The 21,976-nt window shown below is 44.8% G+C and overlaps 1 protein-coding gene across 2 annotated transcripts; it reads right to left on the bottom strand.

The window, feature by feature from the left end:
- Positions 1 to 344: 344 nt before the first annotated feature.
- Positions 345 to 11,620, bottom strand: ZIC3 (Zic family zinc finger 3). Of its 2 annotated transcripts, XM_037063760.1 has the most exons (4): positions 11,596 to 11,620; positions 10,031 to 11,257; positions 8,818 to 8,981; positions 7,804 to 7,999 (listed from the first exon to the last, which is right to left on the bottom strand). In XM_037063760.1, the coding sequence occupies exons 2-4, from the start codon at positions 11,091 to 11,093 to the stop codon at positions 7,820 to 7,822; spliced, it is 1,407 nt and encodes a 468-aa protein (XP_036919655.1). In that variant the 5' UTR covers positions 11,094 to 11,257; positions 11,596 to 11,620; the 3' UTR covers positions 7,804 to 7,819. The 2 variants fall into 2 exon arrangements, with proteins under 2 accessions (XP_036919656.1, XP_036919655.1); XM_037063761.1 differs by lacking the exons at positions 7,804 to 7,999; positions 11,596 to 11,620 and adding an exon at positions 345 to 865 and having other exon boundaries at positions 10,031 to 11,534.
- Positions 11,621 to 21,976: the final 10,356 nt, after the last annotated feature.

A 21,976-nucleotide genomic window follows, 5' to 3' on the forward strand; every position in this document is an offset into this window, starting at 1 on the left:
TTTTCTCTCAAAACCCTTCCTGCAGTTCTTCCTTCTAATCACCCTAATCAATCCTTGACTCTGAATTCTTCCCCTGACCACCCCAGTACCTGGTAAGTCCCTCCAGGAAAAAACTGAGAGGTCAAAACAGTTGGTTGGGATTTGTTCAGTGGGTTTTTTTCCTCAAAATTTATTGCTCAGTGAATTCCCAGCTATATCATGAGAAATATGAATAGAATAAAAATTGTCTCAATTCAACACATTAATCAAGGTTATTTAGAGGCTGTAGTTGTCACTGTAATAAGACAATAATCACAAAATAATTTAAATGGTTTTATTTAGGTCAAACAACAGCTGTAGGGATCCTGGGTATTGCTTTTTGAACACAAATATGAAATTAATAAAACAAGTGTTCATGTTTCTAAGTTTAAAACACTTTAGTTCTACATGTTGAATGCAGATATTTGAAAGGGATTTTCAACAAGGTCAACACAATGCATGAGATAATACATACTGGGTTATAAATTAGACCACTTTTCACCTCCATCTTCTAATTTATAATTCACAGGGGGGAACTTTTTTGGTTTTTCATTTCGCAAAAGATTGCTGAACACAGAATGAAATACACCAAAAGAAGAAAATAGTCTTTTTATACTAGGGGAAAAGCTACTACTCTTAAAACGATCACTTCAAGGTAACAGACAATCAAATTGATGTGGTTTTCTTTGAAACCTCATCGGTAAATCATTTCTTGCACAGTAGGTTCGGCATTAACCCTGCATTTAGCATAGGAAGTGTTACAGAGGTCTGGCTGCTGCAAACCAACGTCAGTATCAAGTTCTTCATCAGGAATTAGAGACTGTCCCGGATACCAAGCAGGACAACACTGGCAAAAAAAAAAAAGTGAACTGCAGATAGCTCCAAATAGGCTACATTTACTTTTAGAAAAATTTCATAAAATGTTACTGGATATTTTGTTTTAAATGCTAGTTTATAATAAAACATTATGGAATCTGTTATTTTTAACACTTTATGTTCAAATGGTCTTTACATAGGTTGTTTTAATAACACATTAGATAACATATACATGCTATTAGAAATCAAACATTATAAACCTGCCACCTGGTGAAGGCTATTTTTATAGTACTGTAAAGCTCACATTTCTCTCTATTCATCAAATTTGTAAACAGATAGAACTACCACCACATTAAAAGAGACACAAAATTGTTTGCTTTGGTAGATAATTTTTTAAAGAAAGATATTTTCTTTAGTTTTAACAGACTTTTTCTTTCAAAACAGGAATTCCTCTAATCTTATTCAAAGTTTTGTTTCTAAACTACTATTAGTTCAAATGCTGTGAACACTCCATTTAAATGCTTTCTGCAAAACTAAGTGTTTTTCAAGCTGTAAATTTCCATAGTAATCATACAAACCAAACCTCAGTGGGAAAAGCAGTGCCCTTTGGGGGTCATCATTAAAAAAATTGCATTCTGGTAATTTATCATTCTCCAGTTTTGCAGAAATTGCATTCAATTAACTCCTATGAAAGTCAACCAGACTTTTACCATATCAAATGACCCAAAGAACACCACAGGTATCCAGGGGAGACAGTTCAGTAGTGCATCTTTAGCTTGATTTTAAAGTCAATTTAAGAGAAAATCTGGGTTCTGTAGCCCTTAGAGACAAACTGCCTAACCAGTAGCTCAAGTTTTTTCAAATGAATGAAACTTTCACTTTCCACTCTTTTGGTACCAAGAGCTTTTACTCAAGAAAAATCTCAAATCTCAGAGTTTGAACTACAGCTTGGAAAAATAAGTATACAGCAAGCACCATGTACTTCCTTTGATCTCAAAGATGTCAATACCATAGTCCAGCGAGGGGGTAGAGGGGAGTGGCTGAGCCCAGGAAGGAAACTTCACCCAAAGGGGAAAAAAAGAGAAAGATCTGTTGGGTGGCAATTTCAAAACAAGTTTCCAAACTGTCTGCAGTCCCTTTGACTTGAAGGAATCGCACATAAGAAAAGGGCAGAAAATACTACAGAGCATGCTTATTTTAATTGCCCAGGGGTTTCCAGCAAAGCGCGACAACTTAAATGCATATTCCAAATTCTTGCTCCAAAGCCGTATTCTTTGTGCACTGAAAAGGAGGAAAGACAACCTCATCAATTGTTCTCTGCAGATAAAGGCACTGTTTTGCAGATTTCCCCCAGATCTAGGCCGGCTTTTTCTAATGACCTGCCCACCCACCTGGGGGCCTCCCCAAAGTGACCTAAAGGAACTGCCCCAAACCTTCAGGAACCCAAATACTTGATAGTGGGCAGCCCGGAAAAGGTTGCCTTTTACCCTAGCTGTTGGCTTTCACGAACACCCAATGTGAAAGAATTTGTGTCACTTATTTTCCTAAAGGAGACGGGGGTCAAGAACCACAATTTTTAATCTCACATTTTAGTGAATCTGCAGCATTTTTTGGCGGAGAAAACACGAGTTCAAGATCCAAGAGCTACCAGTTCTTCCACACGCAGCATTAAGGCAGTTAAGCAAAAGCTGAAGGAAAATTTTAGAGATCATGGCCTTTTTATTTTTTAATGTAAAACCAGCAGCTGTTAGAGCACACACAAGAGCTTCAACAGCGACATTTTTTCATAGGCCCACGTTTAAATCATATGTGCAGAAAACGGGGGTCTGGGAAACGTGGTGGGTTCAAAGTCGAAATGGCATGCCTGTGTTGATAACCTGGACCATGTTCTTTGGGAATGGTGCCTACGTACTCGCTTCATGGGCCTTGTTACTGTCCTATCACACAGTGTGTGCCCACTCATTGGCATTTTTAAGGAGTGGAAAGTGCTGTGGAATTCTGACCTGTACACGGTAAGTCAAAATGGCATTCCTCACCCATGAGGGCTGTATTTAGTCGGGACGGGAAGGTGGGTCGGCCTCTGGCAGGTTTCACGTCCAAGTTCCCCTGGGAACCCCCACCCACAGAAGGCTCTCCAACTTCTCACTCCCAAAATGCCCTGGAAGAACTTATTTGCTTCCGCTTTTTTAAAAAAACAATTTTGTGTGCGGCCACCACGACCTACATTTTCCTGCGGGGCTCTGTGAACTGGGGAATACAAGAGTTTAAACCACACAACAGTTCTGCAGCTCACAGTCTGAGCATTGCTGCGCTCCGCGGGGGTTCGCATCCGGCCGCCATGTTCACGACTCAAGAGCCGCCCCCAAATCGACCCCCCTTTTCCCACATGCCTCTTTTCTCTTCCTTTGCGGCTCAGCGGAGGCCGCGGCGCAGTAAAGGCGCTTTCAACTCTGCCCTCCACCACCTAGCAGCAAAATCCGACCCGACGGCTGCGGGGTGTGCGCCTGCGCAGGGCGAAGGTGCAGGAGTGGGGAGGAGACCGTAGGCCCCAGGCTGAGGCTTGAAAAGGCTCGGGCTATGGGGAGCGGGGGAGGGGTCGGGGCCCGCACCAAGCCTCTTCTTTCCTGCCAGCAGGTCCTTGCTCGGCCCTGGCCCGGCTCTCACAAGTGCGCGCTAAAAACCCACTTCAAAGTCTGTTCTCCCCGCAGGGGCAGCCTCTCGCACGGGCCTCCAACCAGGTCCGTGGCCTCGCCAACCCCGCCAATTCCTAACACTGCGAAGAGACCAGAGGGCCGAAGTAAAGGACACTCGCTTAAGAGCCCCGGGAACTCAGAGCAGTTTTTGGGTGTACAAGTACCTTCCTCCTTCTTCTCCTCCCACCCTCGCCTTCAGAGAAGGAATCGAACACAAAATTTGTGGCCAGCGTTACGCCGTGCCTTCGGAGCTCACCATTGTTTGGGCCCCTATTGACCCTAGGTCCGGATTAGGCGGCGGCTGATTCCTGCTTTACAGCCCCGTCGGCCTAATGACGCCAGGAGGTGATGGGGCGCGAAGCGCCCTCGGAGCCCAGGCGACCGCCGGCTTACCGCGCCGAGGGCACGGTAGGTGGAGGTCAAAGGGTCAGCGGGCCGAGTCCGCTTGAGAATCGACCGTAGGAAATGAGGTCCCCCCCACCCCCACCCCAGCTTCTACTTGTGGACGGAGAATGTGGGCGCCCCGACGAGGGCCCTGAAAGACAGCAGAGTAGGAGTCCTGTCTTCCAGAACGCCTGGTCTCATTACGGGCAAATCTTTAGACTAGAGACTTGAACCCCGAGGGTCAGATACCTCGAGAGAAATATCAGCCTGCTTACCAAGCGAAGAACCGCTCCTCAGGGGATGGGCACGCCAGTGACAATTCTTTGAGACTTAAGTGGAAAGATGCCCTTAGACTTTTTCCGTGTGTTTGGATGGGGCAGGTAGTTGTACAAGGGAGGAGAGGGAGCAGGGGAGACAGCAGGCAGCGAGAAGGGGGAAGGGCAAGGAAGTCCTGGACTCAACTTTCCTGGGAGGCTTTGTTAAAAGAGGCTGTCCCCACTGGCTCTCCAACCCTGGAAGTAGTTAAAACTGACTACCCTGCTTAGCCTGGACCCAGATCTTTAACTTTCCAAACTGAATGAATAACAAACTTCTGTGTTGAAGTATACACCTCCCCCTTCTCCACCCAACAGTAGAAATCTTAAACTAAACCTCCCATTTTGGAAGATAGTGGACTTTTTAACAGAGTTCTTGCCAGGAGCAAGAAATTAGTGGTAGATTACTTAGATCAGAACCTAACTAACATTCATGGTTTCCCCCTGATTTATCTTTAGGATTGCAAGATTTTGTTTGGGGAGTGGGTAGGGATGCTTATTCTTTTAAGATATCTTCTGAAAATTCAAGAATACAAATATACACTCTCCCAAATTCAGAATATAGGAAGAAAATCTGTGAAAAGTTTTCTACTAGTAAAATAAGCTTTTCTTGGTAAAAAAAAAAAAGCGAGAAAGGCAGGGGACATAGACTATTTGACAAATATGATGCTACACCCAAATTAGAGGAAATTGTGTAGGGGGCAAAACTTTTACATTATCTTAATATTGTTATCATCATTGTCAATTGGCATTTTCTCCTGTTAGAACACAGTGCTTTACAGTAGAATTTTCGGTAAAACAATTGAAGCCTACTCAGTAAAGATGAAATTCTTCTTTATGTCTCCTAAGATACTTAATATAAGTAATGGGGGTGGGGGCAGAAGCAAGTTTCAAAAAATCTTGCATCCAACCCACCACTCTACTCTCATTTGTTAGGTTTAAGTTGGGGTGGGGGTGGAGAAGAAATTCGTGAAGAAAACAGTGAACTGTTGGAATTCACTGTAAATATTTCAGAAAAAAAACTATTCTATTTAGATTTGAGTTACAACATATTCACACCCAATCTTGTGAATATACCCTTTGTGAAAATTTGCTGACCATTTAAAACACTCTCTGGTTTGAAGTGAGGGGAAAATCCTGAAATAGGAATTTGCACCAGCACCCTCAATGTCAAGGTCAAGAGTGGAATGTCTGGGGTAAGAGTGGTATGGCAGACAGACCAGGTTACTTGCTCATCACTGTGAAATCATCCCAATCTCTGTTCATGATACTCAGGCCCTTCCTTTCCTTTTCTACCAGTAGAGGAAAGGGCAAAAAAGCAAAAGCAAAAACAAAAACAAAACTCCATTCTCCACAAAAAATATTTATCCAAAGGAATTTACAATTAGAAACTGTAAATAATTGTCTGTTGATAAGCATCAGTAGGTAACTTAAAATATACTACTTAAACTGTATCCAGGGAATCATTTTTTTTTAAATCATCAGTTCTCTGAACATGTCAATTTAAGGTTGATTTATTTAAACGTTTGAAAAAATCAGGCACCAAATACAAAAATGTTATAAATAAGATGTGCCAAGACTTTATTTCTTCAAAAATAACAACAGAATTCTAGAATTCAAAATGATTATTTATATTACCAAATTGACTGCCACCAGAAAAACCTAGAGCATTGTCCCTTCAAGACAAGATACTTAATTAAGCCTATTCATTACATTTCTAAATTCTTTACAATTCCTTATCTCCAACATTCTATTAACTGATTTGCAAGCTGGTTGGTTATCCATGCAGAAATTGGGCTCTCAATATTAAACAGCACCCTCATTTATTTTTTAAAAAAGTCTCAATACTCTACCCACTCCAACCCCCCAAAATAGTAAGCAGATTCTTCTTCATAAAACTGTAAAACAACTGTCTGTCTAAATGAGTTGCTTCACTGAAGATTAAGTGGATTGTTAATATTTTATCACAAAGCAAACAACCATTTTTCATTGTTATTGATTTTAATGGAAACAATGCTCTTAACATCTTTGCCTACAAATCATGAACTTTAAAAATACATATTTTGCAAATGTTTTCCTTTCTATAATATAATTTCAGAACTGCTGTAGTTATTACACTGCTATAAAACATTATGAATAATTGTGAAAATTATTGATTATATACAGCAAAACACATCCCTTTGCCTTCCAAAATTATAAATGGACTATGGTTCTTTTAAGCACTTTAACCATAGTAAGTACGGCTCAACTGGCCTCACTCATCACCACTGTTTCAGACATATGCTTACTTTTGAAAATATATAGATAACTAAATAGATTTGATTAGATAAATGATAAATACAAACATATGTGGGTATATGGGTGATCTCTCGACAGAATAGACAGACGTGCATCCTGCCACAATGTTCATTTTTATGTAAAGTAATAAAAACTAAGGGACATAAAACTCATTAGGTAACTGTAATGTTTATATATGTAGGGCAGGAATGATTAAATCCAGTTCTCAGTCTTTGAAGTACAAGATTGAAATGTCATGGCCACTAACTGAACTGATCAGTAATATTTGACTTGCATGCCGAAAATCTGGGACAAACACATTTAAACTCGCAGTTCAAGAACCATCTGAGCTACAGATAAAGAAAGGAGGGTTTTCCCAGGTGGAAACTGACAATGTAAGAAATCTATACCATAGTAGAAAAATAATTTAACAATTTAAAAAAGGATCTGAGTGAGTTATAAATACCAACAAACAAGATTCATCTGCTCATGTCTCCTCTTTGTAGGAGGCTGTTACAAAATAAGAGAAAGGAGTCAGTGGTTCAAAAATTGTAAATTTTGTTCTTCTTTCAAAACAATAAAATTTAATGCTAAAGAAGTCATAATCAAAAGCTGTACAGAATTTGTTAGAAAACATTTATCCATAAATATTGTTCAGTTCCCGGCACTTGTAGCAATAATTAAATTACAATGATAAATATGGCATCAATGGATATGTATTTACAAAAAAGTTTTTACAAAGGCAACTGTATACTAAATGTCACAATCTGTGTAGAGTAACATCACATCCTCAGGCTGAAAAATACTGAACAACAGTTTTGACCCCATTAGACAAAAAATACATTCACAAGAGCAATGCTTTGAGGAAAAGTTCATGACATAACAGGACTTTGGCACGGTTTAAGACTGTGAGAGTTTAAACAATCACCACTAAGGCGAAGAATTTTCATCAGTTTAACATCTCCACCACCAATCCTTCTATAACTTCCTCTCAAGAAACAGGACAAATGTTAAAATAAACTGAAGGAGTTTAGGTATGGGATGTGCAGAGCAAGAGAAAGTGGAGGAAAAAACAGTGAAAATATTTTTTAATCCTTCACATGTGAAAACATATTTCCTTATCCTGAGAAAAGGGCATGGCTACTTTTGGATCTTACCCAAAAAACCTTCCTGGACAATTGCAATTAACAAGATATAGCCCTAATTATGGCCTCTTGCCTTAAAACTTCATTTCCATTTGACTGGTCTCAGTTTTCTTTTTAAAATGCATTTGGTCCACTCTATGGTTAACAGGGTTTTTTGTGTTTGTATTTGTCCTCAGACGTACCATTCGTTAAAATTGGGAGGAAGTCCAGGGTTGTGGCTGGTGCTAGTTTGAACTGCAGAAGGGGTTTTAGTGGTATCTTTACTGTTTGCAGAAGCTATAGCGGGTGGAGTGGAAGATTCATAGCCTGAACTGGCAGCAGGGGAGGAATCTGACCCTTGAGATTCATGAACCTAAAATTAACATGTATATATTATAATGAATATAATTCCAACTGGTATTGTGCAAGCAAAAACAAGAGCAGAATTTGAGCACTGTAAGAGCAAAACAGCCTTGTGACCCACTTAAAAGAGAAACACTGCTGATTTTGTTTGTTTTTAATTTCCGTATTACCAACGTCTAGAAAACCCGGAGATGTTCCCCAACAAGACAGTTTCAATCCTAATATTGGCATATGGAAAAAGAATAAGGCGCCGTTTTATTCATGCCCCTTCAAAAATGTTTTCTCCGCAGATGGAGTGGGATAAACACTTAGTCTTTGGGAGCCCTATAAAATACTCTGGACCCAGGTTTCACCAAACCCGGTTTGGCTTGAGAAAGCAGGTACAGAGAAAGGTGGCGCAAGCACCCAAGGCGTTGCTAGGTCTCACATAAATGCGTGGGAATCAGCCCTCGCTTGTCAGCCCTATTGTTTTATGGGAAGCTGGAGAGCGAATGAACGAACCACCCACCCCCGGGTTCGGCGCGGGCACTCTAGTTTCCTACTCCGAACTGAGCTGGGAAGACGAAGCCACTACAACCTCAAGCCCTGGCGAGCTTGGTTAGAGCTTCCCAGTAAACAACCAATTGTCCCCTCCGCTCCCTCCTCCTCCCCACAGTATTCTTCCCCCGCCCCACTCCGGGTCCCCAAAATGGGTTCTAGGTGTCATGGCTGGAGCAAATCGGATTTAAAGTGGAGAATACAGGTGGGCATCACGGGCGCTTCAGTTCTGCGGCCCGATATTGGGCCGAGTGTTTATAAGCCGCGGACCGCTAATAAAGAGGTAATTACCTTCATGTGCTTGCGCAGAGAGCTCGGGTGGGTGTAGGACTTGTCACACACTTTGCAGATATAGGGCTTGTCCGAGGTATGCACGTGCATGTGCTTCTTGCGGTCGCTGCTGTTGGCAAAGCGCCTGTCACAGCCTTCAAATTCACATTTGAAAGGTTTCTCACCTGCAAAAGGCAAAAACGCAAAGCGGGGGAAATATGGTCAGGGCCAGGACCTTCCTACAGCCGAGTAGCAGGAGACGGAGCGCCTGGAGATCTTCCTGGAGAGGGAGTGCCGAGTGGGAGCGGCTGCAACATCTCTTTTCCCTGGAGAAAAATGGAGAGCGCTGGTTGAGCTCACGGTTTTGGGGAGTAGTGGGCGGGGGTGGGGCAAGGCTGGCTCACAACCTGCCGATCCCTTTGTTCTCCCGCAGGATGGGAAAGCCCCGGGCTCCTCCAAAGTTTCCCCTAAGTTGTAGTCGCACCCTACCCTGCCCATGGCTCCCAACTCGAAGCCACATTCTGCCACGAGACAATCCGGTTCAGTTCCTCCTTTGTATCTGTTAATTTGGCCTCTTTCAAATGCAGCGATTTTGCTAAACCAGTATTAAAAATCTTGAGTCGTCGTACTTAACCTTCAGAAAGAAAACTATATAAATCCAGGGACTCCAGACAGTTTACAAGATGTTCAAGAGCAAGCCACGAAACTGGGATGCCTTTTCTACTTTAGCTTTCCTCCCGAAGGACTGAATCAAACCTGGAACTCCAAATAAAAATAGTTTGACAAAGGTATTAGTCATTTAATTAGGAGATATGCCAATCACGAGTAAAAAAGAGCGGAAGTTACCGAAAGTTAGCTTTCATTAGCATTTCTATGGTGCCGTTCCCGAATGTGTGCCGAAAGCTAAATCGCTTGTAAGCAATACGCTCTCAACACAATCGGAGTCCCTTCATAGTAACCCAGAAAGCGGGACAAAAAGAGGCGGCGTCAGTTTGTTCCTGGGTGCCAGAAGTTTCCAGTTAGGTCCTGAGACGGCAGAGCAGTGTGCCCGGGAAGTTAGAAGTGGGCAAAAGCGCCACGGGGCGAGAAAGGGGAGAGACATAGGGACCGGGACAGCGCTCCCTTTTCAAAAGGCCCTGGAGGCGCCGCCCCTCTCTCTCTTGCCCTCAAACTGAATGTCCCCTTCTCCGCGCTGTGCCGCGGTGATCCCGTGACCCCCGCCCTTCTCCCTTACCTGTGTGGGTCCTCTTGTGGATCTTGAGGTTCTCGGAGCGGGCAAAGATCTTCCCGCACCCCGGGAAGGGACAGGGGAAGGGCTTTTCGCCTGTGTGCACTCGAATGTGGTTGACCAGTTTGTACTTCGCCTTGAATGACTTTCCCTCGCGGGGGCACTCCTCCCAGTAGCAGACGTGGTTGTTCTGCTCCGGGCCCCCCACATGCTCCATAGTGACATGTGTCACCAGCTCATGCATGGTGCTGAAGGTCCGGTCGCAGCTCTTCTTGGGCCGGCTTAGCTGAGTCTCATCGATCCACTTGCACGACAGCTCCTGCTTGATGGGCTGCCGCATATAACGGAAGAAAGCGCCAGGTCCGTGGTGGGCCGCCACGTTCACGCCCATGTTCATGTTCATCGGGCTGTAGTTTGGGAACTGTGCGCCGGCCGTGTAGGGGTCCGTGCGCGGGCTGGCCACCGTGCGGTACGGATCCGCACGGCCAAACAGCTCCCCGCGCAGACCCAGGTGGACTTGGTTGTTGTCCACGTGCCCTGTGGGAGACGGGTGTCCCGCGCTCTGCTCATGCAGCCCGGGGAAGAGTAGATAACTTGGAGGTTCGGGAATACCAGCTGGAGCGTGGAGACTGCTCGCCGAACCCGCGAAGAGCGCGTGCTGCCCGGCACCCGAGGCAGCCTCGCTGAGCCCGGAGCCACGCTGGCGGAACAGAAAGTCGCGCGTGGAATTGAAGGCGGAGGAGGCGGCGCCGCCGTAGCTGGGCACCTGGCTGGTGTGGTGATGATGGTGATGATGGTGGTGGTGGTGGTGGTGGCCCAAGGCGTTTGCGTAACCCGAACCCTGCGGCGTGAACGCCGAGCTCTGGCCAGAAGATAGATCATGAGCAGTGGCTGGGCTCAGCTTGAAGGCAGCGGCCGCGGCTGCAGCGGCCGCGTGGGGCGAGTCCCCGAAAGGACTCAGCCCCATGCCCGCCGGCTCGCGGTTGGGCATTTCGTGGTGGCGCGGCGCGCCGAAGCTGCCCACTCCGAGCCCAGGGAACTGTGGACCTCCATCCAGGAGCATCGTCATGGGTGGGGCGTTCTGTGTACAGGCGACCCGGCTGTGGAGACCGAAGGTGCGGGTGAAGAGATCTCCGAAGTGCTGTAGTCGGAGAGGGGTGGCGGCGGTTGGACACTGCCAGGAGACCCCCAAGGCAGTACCAGGGGCTGCAACTTTCCGTCGCTGCGAGTCTCCTGCAGAGGGATAGGAGGGAGGAGGGGAAGTAGAAGGAGCTGGAGTAGGGAGGAGGGGGTAGAAGGATGGGAGGGGAAGGGATGAGAAAGACTCTAGGACTAAATCTGGTTTAACAAAGTAAAAGGCGCGCACAAAGAAAAATAAGCAAAATAACAAGTGGAGGGCGGAGTTCGTCAATCCTGTCCCAAGCACCCCTCCTCTCCCCAAGAGCACAACCGCGGGGCCCGGAGGCTCCCTCCACACGGGTCTGCAGCCTGGGCTGCGCTAAATAGCAGAGCCGGCTCGCGACCGCCGGGCGGGCAGTGGGCAAGAGGCAGGCTAGGTCCGCGCCGCTCACCGCGCGAGTCCCAGCCTCCTTGCCTCTTGAGTAATGTCCTTGGACTGATAAAGTCAATCACTCACTCCTTTCACATAAACAGAGCGGGAGGCCGCGCGGCGCGCGCCAATGGGAAGCCAGCTGGCCCGCGGTCACCTGACCCCCGGCCCTGCAACCCATTGGCCGCCGCTACACTGATTGGCAGCGCGGAGTGGGGAACATGGCAGCCACGGTCCAGCGACCACCTCTGATTGGGCAGTGACCAGGCGCTTGGCAGGTGAGGCGGCTGAGGCAGAGTGCCCGCAAGTGAGCTTGGTCGGGTTCAAGCTGCTGTAGAGAGCTGGAGCCAGGTTCCAACCAGAGACCCGCAGGGCAGAGTAAGGCCTCTCCTTCGTTTCCCTCCGTCCTGAAGCGGGCAAGCACCCCTCGCGTGCGCTGTACCCAGTTTTGCCAAACGAACTCTTTGATTCACAAGGGTCGTTCCCTTTGCTGGCGAGGCGCCTCACCATCCCGAGAATGTGCCACCTTGGCGGCCACAGGGCGCCGATCCCAGGAGAAGCTCAGCAGTTCCGCGCTCACGGTCCACTAGCTGCATCCTCCCTACATGCCACCATGGGCCCTGATGGTCCAGAGACCACGGAATGAGGTTGGCCAGCTCACCGTCTGTGCCCGAGCTGCTCCCGGCCCTTTGATACCCAAGAAAGGAGAAATGATTATCATTAGAGCTGATTTCTCTTCCCGCTGAACCAAGAGTTGAATCTTTAGTTTTGAGTAGTGACTATAAGTTGCCGCTCCCCACCCCTTCCCCACGGAACACCAGACACAGCACAAACAAACATATAACACAGTAGACACACACACGCAGCAGGAAACATGCACAAAACACAGTAAACAGGAACACGCCACACTAAACACAAACACGACCAAATAACAGGAAGCGCGAAAGCCAGTGACACCACAAACTACACAGAAAACGGAGTAAACACGCGCACATTAACACAGCAAATGCACACACAAACACAAATGCTAAATCTGCACAGAATATACTTAGTGTACACAAAACATGCACACAAAAAGCTAAGCACACTATATGGCACTCATTAGACACAAACAGGATCCATGCAGTTTTCAAGCCACGGGGCTAATCAGCCTCAAATTTTCAACATTTTCAAAAGCAAATGTAGGAGGGGGTGGGAATGAACACTGTGAGATAGAATTCCCCCCTCACACACCCCTCCAACAGCCAAGGCTTTGCTATCTTCTACTTCTACCGGAGCAGCAACGGGAATTCTTATGCATTAAGGATTTACTTCCCAAGGTTGTGTATGGGACCACTCCCCCCTTCTGTCTGGTGCAAAGTCTTTCCGGACATAATGACCAGGTTCAGACAAAGCTGTAAATCCACTCATTTTTTTTTTTTTGTCTGGTGGGGCATTTGCAAAGAATACAGGCCAGAGAGAGTGGAAAGAAAAGGCCAGGGAAAAAGATGGCTGTGATTGTCACATCCCTAACAGGGCCAAGCCCCAAAGTCTGCGCCTTGAGGCAGCCTCACAGCCTGGCCGCCATCTCTCTGTAGGAAACATCTGATCAAGTTCAGAGGCGCTGGGAGAGACCGCCTAAAAACAGCGCTTTATAACTGCAGCCTTTCACTTCTGCTCCCCAGTCTGCCTGGCCAGACCAACACTTCACCTTCTTTCTTTGCCCGTTTGCTGGGGGGAGAACCTGCCAGTAGCACACTTATGATACTTACCCCCTCCTATCAAACTCGCTCCAATTCTCCCTCTACATAGAACTCTCGCTCCAGGTTGGAAGGTGAGTTCACTGCTAACTTAAATTATTACTTTACTGAGAATTAGCTCTCCAATAATGGTTTCAGTGTCTCTCCGCAGAATGTTACTTTGGGTGGGAAGAGGGAGTGGGGTTCAGAGGAGAACAATACGCCTAAATCATGCAAATGAATTCCCTGGAGTCAGGTTTACAAAAAGGGAGGATTGCTGTTCTTTCTTTTTCTCCTCTCTATTCACTTTCCACTTTACCTCTCTTCACCTTCCTCCGACCCCCACGGACCTTGGTGGTGGTGGGGGGTAATTGGTTTGAAAAAGTTTGGATTTCCTCACAGTGCCTGTCCTGAGGAGAGCGATTCTCAAGGCTCAAGGCTCGGGGGCAGGGAAGCGGTGACTGTCGAGCCCTAGCTTGGCCAAGGGTTTCCGGAAAGCCCCGTCAGGTATTCCTAGAACTAGGGGACTTGAGACTTTGGGAACGAGGCTGAGGGCAGAGGGCGGTGGAGGGAGCCCAACCTGCCCCTTTGGGGGGAGGGGTCCCTAACACAGGGCAGAGGGGAATGTTGCCGCGGATGACCTACCCGGTGCCCAGTGTCCGTTTTGATATGGCCACATTCCGATAATTAATTGCCTCCAGCACGTGCTCTGTAGTCACAGGAACAAAAAAGGCATAATTCAATTAGATCATCAACCGCGAAGTGGGGAGGGGAGATGCTTGTTAAGGGGCCGACCTGAGGCGGTTCAGCCAGGCCAAAACCGCGGGCGGTGGAGCCTTTCCTGGGGCAGCCCGGCCAAGCCAGAGGGTGCGACTCTGAGGAGATGTCGTCGCTGGATGGGTTACAGGGAACCCAGATGCCCCCAAAAGGACAGTCTGGCTGCTTTATGAACAGCAAGGCAGAGGCAAGCTATTTCGAATTTTATTTAGGCTGGTTTGGGTGGGGGTTTCCTTTTGGGGGAAGGGGAACCCTGACCCTTGAAACACGGTAGAAATCAAAATATCTCCAGATACAGCAAGTTACTGCATGTGAAAACAAAGATGCCCCCAGCAAACCACTCCCGTGAGGTAACAATAATAATGCGAAATTTCCCGGATCACCTGCAGTCCCTACCTCTCAACTCGCTTTTCCGAGGAGACCCTAGGAACAACTTCAGGGGACAGGGGGCTTTGTGGAACTGAATCTGAGAGCAGCGTGGTGGCTAAAAGATGAGAGCACAGAAGTTCTTCCTGCACATAGGCTGGGGCAAATGACAAGAGACCTCTAGTTTCTTCATTTCTCAGGTGGTGAAAGCACTCGCTGGGCTGGGCAGGGCTGGGCAGCTTGAACCCAGGGGCCGTGGTTCTTATTTTATGCTGTAACCGAGGCTCTCTGGGCAGCTTTGGCTTACTGGGGTTTACATGTGCATTAGGTAGTGTAAATTAACCAATAAATCTGTTTTATGTGTCCCCCAGTTGTATGTGGTCTGTTCTAAATATCCACATGGCTGCATGGATAGGAAATATAATAGGATCCTTTCCTTCACACTGAGCTCAAACAGTAAATAAGAAAAAGATTTATTTTTATGTCCAAATCTGAAGCAAGAAATAAAATCAGAGGAACTGATCATTGCCAAATTAGCAAACCTCTGAGTCCTAGTTTTTGAGGTTCATCTTGAAGAAACAGGAGGAAAACAGAATGTCCAGAGGGGCAGGAGAGATGGTTTCTCTGTACAACCCGAAGCCCCAGTTTGCAGCACTTATCTCTACACTCCAGCATCCTAAGAAACAAAACACATACTGCAAGTTCTGTTATCGGGCAGGATTTCTTTCTCAAACACATTTTCTGTGGTGGACATGAAATTATCCTAAATCGGAGACCTAGCAATTTTCTCTAAGTCCAAGGGAAACACTGCAGTCTTTTCTTCTGTTTTTTATTTAGAAAAGACTTGCAATCTAACACTCGCAACATTTTAAAGACCCTTTAAACCCAGCAAGCGGATTTCCGTTCTGCCAATGCTTCCTGATTTATTTCAATAAATGAATCTTTGAATCCAAGAAGGGAATTATTCCAAGACACTGAATTTGGGTGCCCCTGCCTCTCCTTAGTGGAGCACAAAGTGCTTCTCGTTGAAACATGTCCTTGAAACTTACTATTACTGGATTATTTTTTCTGGTAAATGACACTTTCTTTACATAAACCCCCGCCCTCTCTTCAGAGTCCCAAATCTTTTTAAAAGGCAAAACTGCAATCGCAATAAAAAAATGAAGGGAGAAGAAAGCTGGGAAAGGAATGCGTTTTTAACTCCTCTTTATTTTTATGCTAAGCTAAAGCTCTTAATTGGTTTCAGGGGCTGAGCTGAACTATCTATCTCCGGAGCTCCAAGACCTCGGACACACTCGCCAGCCAACCATTCATTTGGACTCCAGGCTTTATCGGCTACATCACAGTTTTCACTAAAGTCTCATCATTTGACAAATATTTTATAAGCTCTAAATACCTTTAAAACTAGATGTAAAAAACACAAATAGACATTGTTAATCAAGTCTATTAAAAATATAGTTTGCCTTTGTCCTTTGTAGTCCAAGGAATATCACTGCCCAATGTAATGAAACGCAAAAAAGTCAGTAATGAGACATTTTCATTGTACTTGTCAATCAAGGGGATGTGTGTGTGTGTGTGTGTGTGTGTGTGTGTGTGTTTTAAACTTCAGAGGCACCATCTGAAGTAAATAGGGTTGAGTCTGGAGAAGGAAAGCAAGGAGTTGAACTAAAGCTACCAGAATTTAGTTTGGAATAATGAAGAGAGCCCTGAAAATACAGGAAATGGAGTGAAATCCTATGACATTGCTTGGTAACTAGCCAAGTCTAGGTGCAAGGCTCATGGTGAGATGTGGCCCTGGCCAGCCAAGTCTTGTACCAGTGAGTACCTTTACTACTCTGGGGACACTTAGATATTAGCCTTGAGGCTCTAAGGTACACTGGCAGTGGCTCTGGGTACTTGAAGAAAAACTAACATTGGAAGAGCACTTCCCTTTTTTTTAGGATCAGAACCCCTTTCAGGCGGGGAGTACCAAGGCAAGGAGAGATGGAGATCAAGGCAGAAAGAAGTATGCAATCGTGCATTTCATTTGTGTTTACAAGTTCTTCCCCAGAGATCTGAAGAGATGGGATAAGGAGAATGAATTCGGGGTATGAAGCTTGCCTAACATTCTGAAGCACACATTTACCCAGGAATCCATGTTCCTTCTACCTGCTAAACTCTCCATTAGTTCTAAAATATAAATGATTTCAGCTCCAAAACAAGTAGAGAGAACCATTTGACTATCCAGATGTTTTTGCTCATTCATTCCTCTACCTTGAGACAGGATCCTGCACCTAAAATTACCTATGGACCACACAATGTGTTCTGGCAGTGACTGTCACATCCTTGATGCCTAGGTTTGAGGCCCCCCCAAGGTATCTGTTCTCAAGCCTTATTTCCTGATTGGGGCCTATCCCATCATTTCCTCTTCTTCCTCCCTTCCTCCCTGGGGCAGAGACTGCATCACCTGAATATCTTCTCTTTTGCCCAAACTGAGAATGAGAATTCCACCCAAAAATATTATTCACAGCCCTTTCAACTCCCAAGGAACTTCATATAGTTCAGGAATGGCATTTTTTAAAATCTAATTGCCTGTTGTTTTTGCATTTAGTTTGGAGCCACTCATTTAATTCTTTCCTAGATGGGGAAAGGAAAAAAAAGGGATTTCATATTTAAAAAATAGGATGCCTCCTTTCTCCCCCTTTTCTTTCCTCTAACACCAAACAAGACAGAGTGGAGGTGAATTAGAGTAACTTGTAGTATGAATGTGCTTTGATAGCTTTCAGGCCAAATCTGACCCACAGCCTATTATATTTGTATGATCCCAGGAGCAAAGAACATGTGTTTTAATCTTTAAAGGGTTATAAGTAGAAAAAGAAAGAGGAGAAGGAAGGGGCAGGGAGAGATTATGCTACAGTAACTGAATGTGTCCCACAAAGCCTAAAATATTTTCTATCAGACCCTTTACAGAAAAAGTTTGTGGACCCCTCAACTAGGATTGGACGGCAGCCTTAGCAGAGGCTAAATATTCTTAATCGGTGGTGTGCTTTATCCACCATCACTCTATTTTTCAAGCTTCATTTTGCATGACATAATTTTTCCAGCCTCACCCCTCAATTATTTCCAGGGATAAATTTGACTTTGGAGAAAAATGAAAAATAACAAATCAAGGGAGAATGAACTCATGGGGGAAAGAAGAGACAAGAAGAGAGGAGATAGGAAAAAGAGTTGTGAATATCTCAATCCTCAACTAGGTGACCTCTGACCCCAAGGGTAGTTTTATTGTCTTTCTTCTTTAGCTACAGATACATAGTTTATTGACCCTTTCTGCTTGACTGAGCCCTGAGGGGCAACTTCAGGGGCCAAATCAAGCAAGGCCTATGAGTCCAGGCTGAGGCAGATGAATAGCCTACCTTCAGGAAGCTGGAAGGAAGTAACCCCAATTCCCCAGGCCTAAGAGTGGATTCTTCCCCAATTTAATGGCTCCTCCTCAGGGAGGGCTTGGATTTCACCAGTCCCCTCTCTCTCTCCCAGAAATACTCCTCTTCCTCCCCCGCCCCAGACAAATGCCATCTGCCAGTACACTTGGACAAGAATTTTAGGATCCCTACTTAAATGCCCTCCTTTAAAACTATAAGGGTAGGTTAATATACAAGTTCCAAAGTACTCCTAACAACCCAGTTGGTTAGCAACTGCCTTTGTTTGTCCTTTTAGGCATTTTACTCCCCTCCCTTCTCTTTCCTCTACAACTCTGGCCTTATCTGGAATTTCTCTTTAAGGTTACAATTCCCCCTGCCCTCAACCTTTGTCCTTTCAGACTCAGCTTTGGTAGATTACACTTCACCTAGGCTTTTCCAGAGGGGCCATTTGCAGAAAACCAGCTTGGGGATTGGGTTAGCACAGCAAAGCCAAGAAAAAAGACAAGCCTAAGAAAGGCACAGGTGACATTCCTGTTCCAGCTCAGTGAGAATACCATTTCTCTTCGATAGGGACCATTTTGTGAGATTGTTGTGGAGGACATGAGATTTAAAGCGAGTATTCTCCTGGCACAGCCTAGACAAACCCTCAACTCTTGGGAGGTTGCGTAAAACAGCAGATTTTAGGGATTAGTACCTTCTGGTACTGCCCCACCCTTAAGTCCCACCCCTAGGGCTCCTGCCCCTCCCCTCAGAACAGGAACTTAACTTCTTTTGAAGGAAGCCCTGTGTGTGCAAAGGAAGCCCACCACAAGGTCTAATTCGCTGCAGAAGTTGAGGACCCATTCACTGGGGACGCTGAGGGTCCATGCATTGCAGGTTGAAATCCAGTGTATTAACCTCTTGCCACCCCATAGAAACCAGAGGTTGGGGTCTTCTGTGTGCATCCTTTGCTAATTTGTCCAGACTATGTCCATCCAAGGACACCATTCCTTCCTTTCACAGAGTCTAAGTTCCATGCTGCTGACCTGGCCCACCAATACCTATGTGCTTTGCTTTCTCTCCCCTTTTCTCTCACTTTAACAGAGAGTCCTTTAAGTACCAAAGAACCTTATTGAGCAAGAACACCCCTATGGGCCTTTGAGCACAGTCAACAAGAGTTCTCAGAGCCTTTGGTTCTCCTTTCCAGACATGTCCTTCTCTTGACCTCAACATACAGGCTTCAGTCAATACCAGCTGTGCAGAAGCCCCTCTGCAGGCATCCAAGGCTAAAGGTCAAGATTTCCTTAGCACCAAGGGCCTCTTGAAACACATTTTATCAGTAAACATTTGTTTTTTTGTCCTTCTGCTTCCCCACCCCATAAAGGTCCTACCTATTAAATGAAGGTGAAAAAAATGAGGCCTACAACACCTTTTCCACTACTGCCTCAGCACTAGTTATAAGGGCCAAACCTACCTCATTTCAGTGGCATCAAGAGCACTGCAGAAGACCCCTCTACTACCATCAGGTAAGTATCACTTTCCTACTTTACAAAAAAGCTTCTGAACTTTTTTTTTACCTTTCCCTTTTTCTTCTTGAAGTGGCTTTAGACTCTAAGTATTTCTGAAACCAAGGCAGCCTACACTTCCTACTGATGCAAACTAGCTGCCTCAGTGGTGTATATAGCCTTTATTTAATCACTATGACACATGTACATGCTTGCCTGTCCTCCCCAGTTTCTAATACACCCGTAGCAGTGAAGGGGGACCCATTTATTTAGGCTCTACATTGGAATCTCCTGAAAATCTTTGAAATATTCAGATGCTGAGATCCACCCCAGAGATTCTGACTCATTTGATCTAAGGAGGAGTGCTATATTATGATTTTTAAAAGCTCTTCAGGATGTTCTAATAAGAGAATGGCTAAGCTAGAGTAGGTCGATATCTGGAGCCCCTTTGCTCCTACTCTGCAGTCCTTCTAGGCTTCCATTTTTTAAAAAAGTATTTACTTATTTATTTTTAGAGAGAGGGATAGGGAGGGAGGAAGAGAGGGGGAGAAACATCAATGTGTGGTTGCCTCTCAAGCACCCCAAACCAGGGACCTGGCCCACAACCCAGGCGTGATCCAACTGGCAACCATTTGGTTCTCAGGCTGTCACTCAGTCCACTGAGCCACACCAGCCAGAGCTCCAGGCTTACATTTTTAGCTTTGGCATCAGTACCCAATTCTAAGATACACCAATTTGGTATGCTCTGAGATTAAACTTTGATTCCCTGGTCCAGACTGATATCCTTATCTCTTTCCTTTGCCCATCAGATGTTCCCATGAAGAAACACCTCACCTTCAACTCCTGCCTCCTCTGCTTTCTATGTCCTTGACATGCCCTGTTCTGGGATGCAAGAACCCGAGGGCTTCTAGTCAAGAACTGATTTGCCCCTGGGGGAAATAATGGTCCCATTTATTTTATTTCAACTAAAGTGCTACACTTTTGCAGTTACAGAATAAAATTTCCACTGGAAGACAGTGAGGGATGAAGTCACTTGAAGAAAAGAGCTGTTCTGATCCCACTTCTCTCCATCTTACCCAGTCTAGTCCTAATCTTCCAGAAGAAAGGAAAAGAAGACGGAAATGGAGAGGCATTTCTTCTCACTTGGAATTGTTCTCCAGAAAAAAAAAATTTTTGCTGCTCCCCTTTCACTCTAGGTAGACTCCCAGGACTGGTGAAGGGAACATTATACCTCTTAGGTTCTAGATAATTACAAGGAGCAGAGCTGTTCAGGGATCATGCAGTTTGGTCAGGCTTCAGAGACATCTCCCTAAAGTTGTGGAAAGCAGAAAGAAATGGGCACAAAATGAAGTTGCAGAGTAATTTGAAACTTAACCTGTTTTTTGTTAGCAAAAAAAATTATTTACAAGGGCAATACATTAGCTGATTTCCTCTATTTAAAAGAGTATTTACAGCTTGCCTACTACATGCAAGACACTGTATTAGGTATTGTGGATAGATACGAGTAAACAATATCATGACTGACTCATGCACACAGACCCACAAACATTTTTAACACCAGGAAAAAATGTGTGACTTGATGTTTTAGAATAAGTCCATCATGAATATTATATTGATTATTTGAATGTTTCAGGTAACTATTAGAGCTTCTTTATTATTTTTTAAAAACACAATGCTATGTTATATGTTTTCCAATCCCGATATGTTACTGCAGTTTGCTGGGATGAATAACCAAATGGAACTTTTTAAGAAGAGTTTATCTTTTGGTAAGCAAGAAAGAAATCAGCTTGAGTTCATTATTTTCCCAATTTGGGGAATGGTCTCTTCCATCATATTCTACTTTTGACCTCTTCTGCAATATTTAGTCTTCCAAATCAAGGACTCCACTTAATACCGCCTACATTCTGACCCTTTAAAGCTATTTTGAAGATCACTTGGTAACAATTTGAGGCTTATTACAATTCTTAATTTTACAATTCCATAACTCCCCTAAACACACACATACACACACACACACACACACAGAAGACTAGCTATATGAGAGTGACTTATAGGTGAGTTCCACACATGAGCTTTGTTCTTGAGCTATGTTGTCATTCTACAGCTGTGGTAGGTTAAAATCATTATTTTGAATGTAATGCTCAGAAAAGTTGGGAGGCAAACTGCTCCAGAAGCTGGCTTGGCACTACTCTACCAGTGATCATATAGCCTTTAATTTTATTGATTGTTTTTATAATGTAGGTCCATAACAAAAAATTTAATGGAGGAAAAAGAGCCTTTAAAGGAAAATACAAAGGAGAAAGCATTTTGTGCATATACTCTGTAATATTGAATTTCCTGAATTCTGACCACATATTAAATGAATTGTTTTGCTTATTATCAAGTGATCCTTGCAGTTGTTTCAAAAGTCCCATCCAAAATATATGCTGCTTATGTGTACTATTACACGGAGAGTAATATTCCAAGTGTACTATTACATGTATGCACACTATTACAATTGTGTGCATACAATTTTAAAAAGAATCCTTGAAAATAAAGGTAATAAATTTCAGACATTTACACAAATCCTAATATTTTAACTACCATACTTAAAAATATTTGGTGAAAAAATCATGAGTTTTCTCCTTTCTCCAAGAGAGGAAACATCTCAGACATCTCTG

This window comes from Sturnira hondurensis, unplaced genomic scaffold (genome assembly GCF_014824575.4).
Source record: "Sturnira hondurensis isolate 20B ecotype Veracruz unplaced genomic scaffold, ASM1482457v3 Scaffold0014759, whole genome shotgun sequence".
Lineage (NCBI taxonomy): Eukaryota > Metazoa > Chordata > Mammalia > Chiroptera > Phyllostomidae > Sturnira > Sturnira hondurensis.

What these genes read in the sequence shown, in the direction of transcription:
- ZIC3 (XM_037063760.1), bottom strand. Translation starts at nt 11,093, where the DNA reads ATGACGATGCTCCTGGATGGAGGTCCACAGTTCCCTGGGCTCGGAGTG. An exon ending in CCACAAGAGGACCCACACAG is followed by an intron (nt 8,982 to 10,030) that starts GTAAGGGAGAAG and finishes TGCCTTTTGCAG; the next exon opens with GTGAGAAACCTTTCAAATGT. An exon ending in CTCTGCGCAAGCACATGAAG is followed by an intron (nt 8,000 to 8,817) that starts GTAATTACCTCT and finishes TGTTAATTTTAG; the next exon opens with GTTCATGAATCTCAAGGGTC.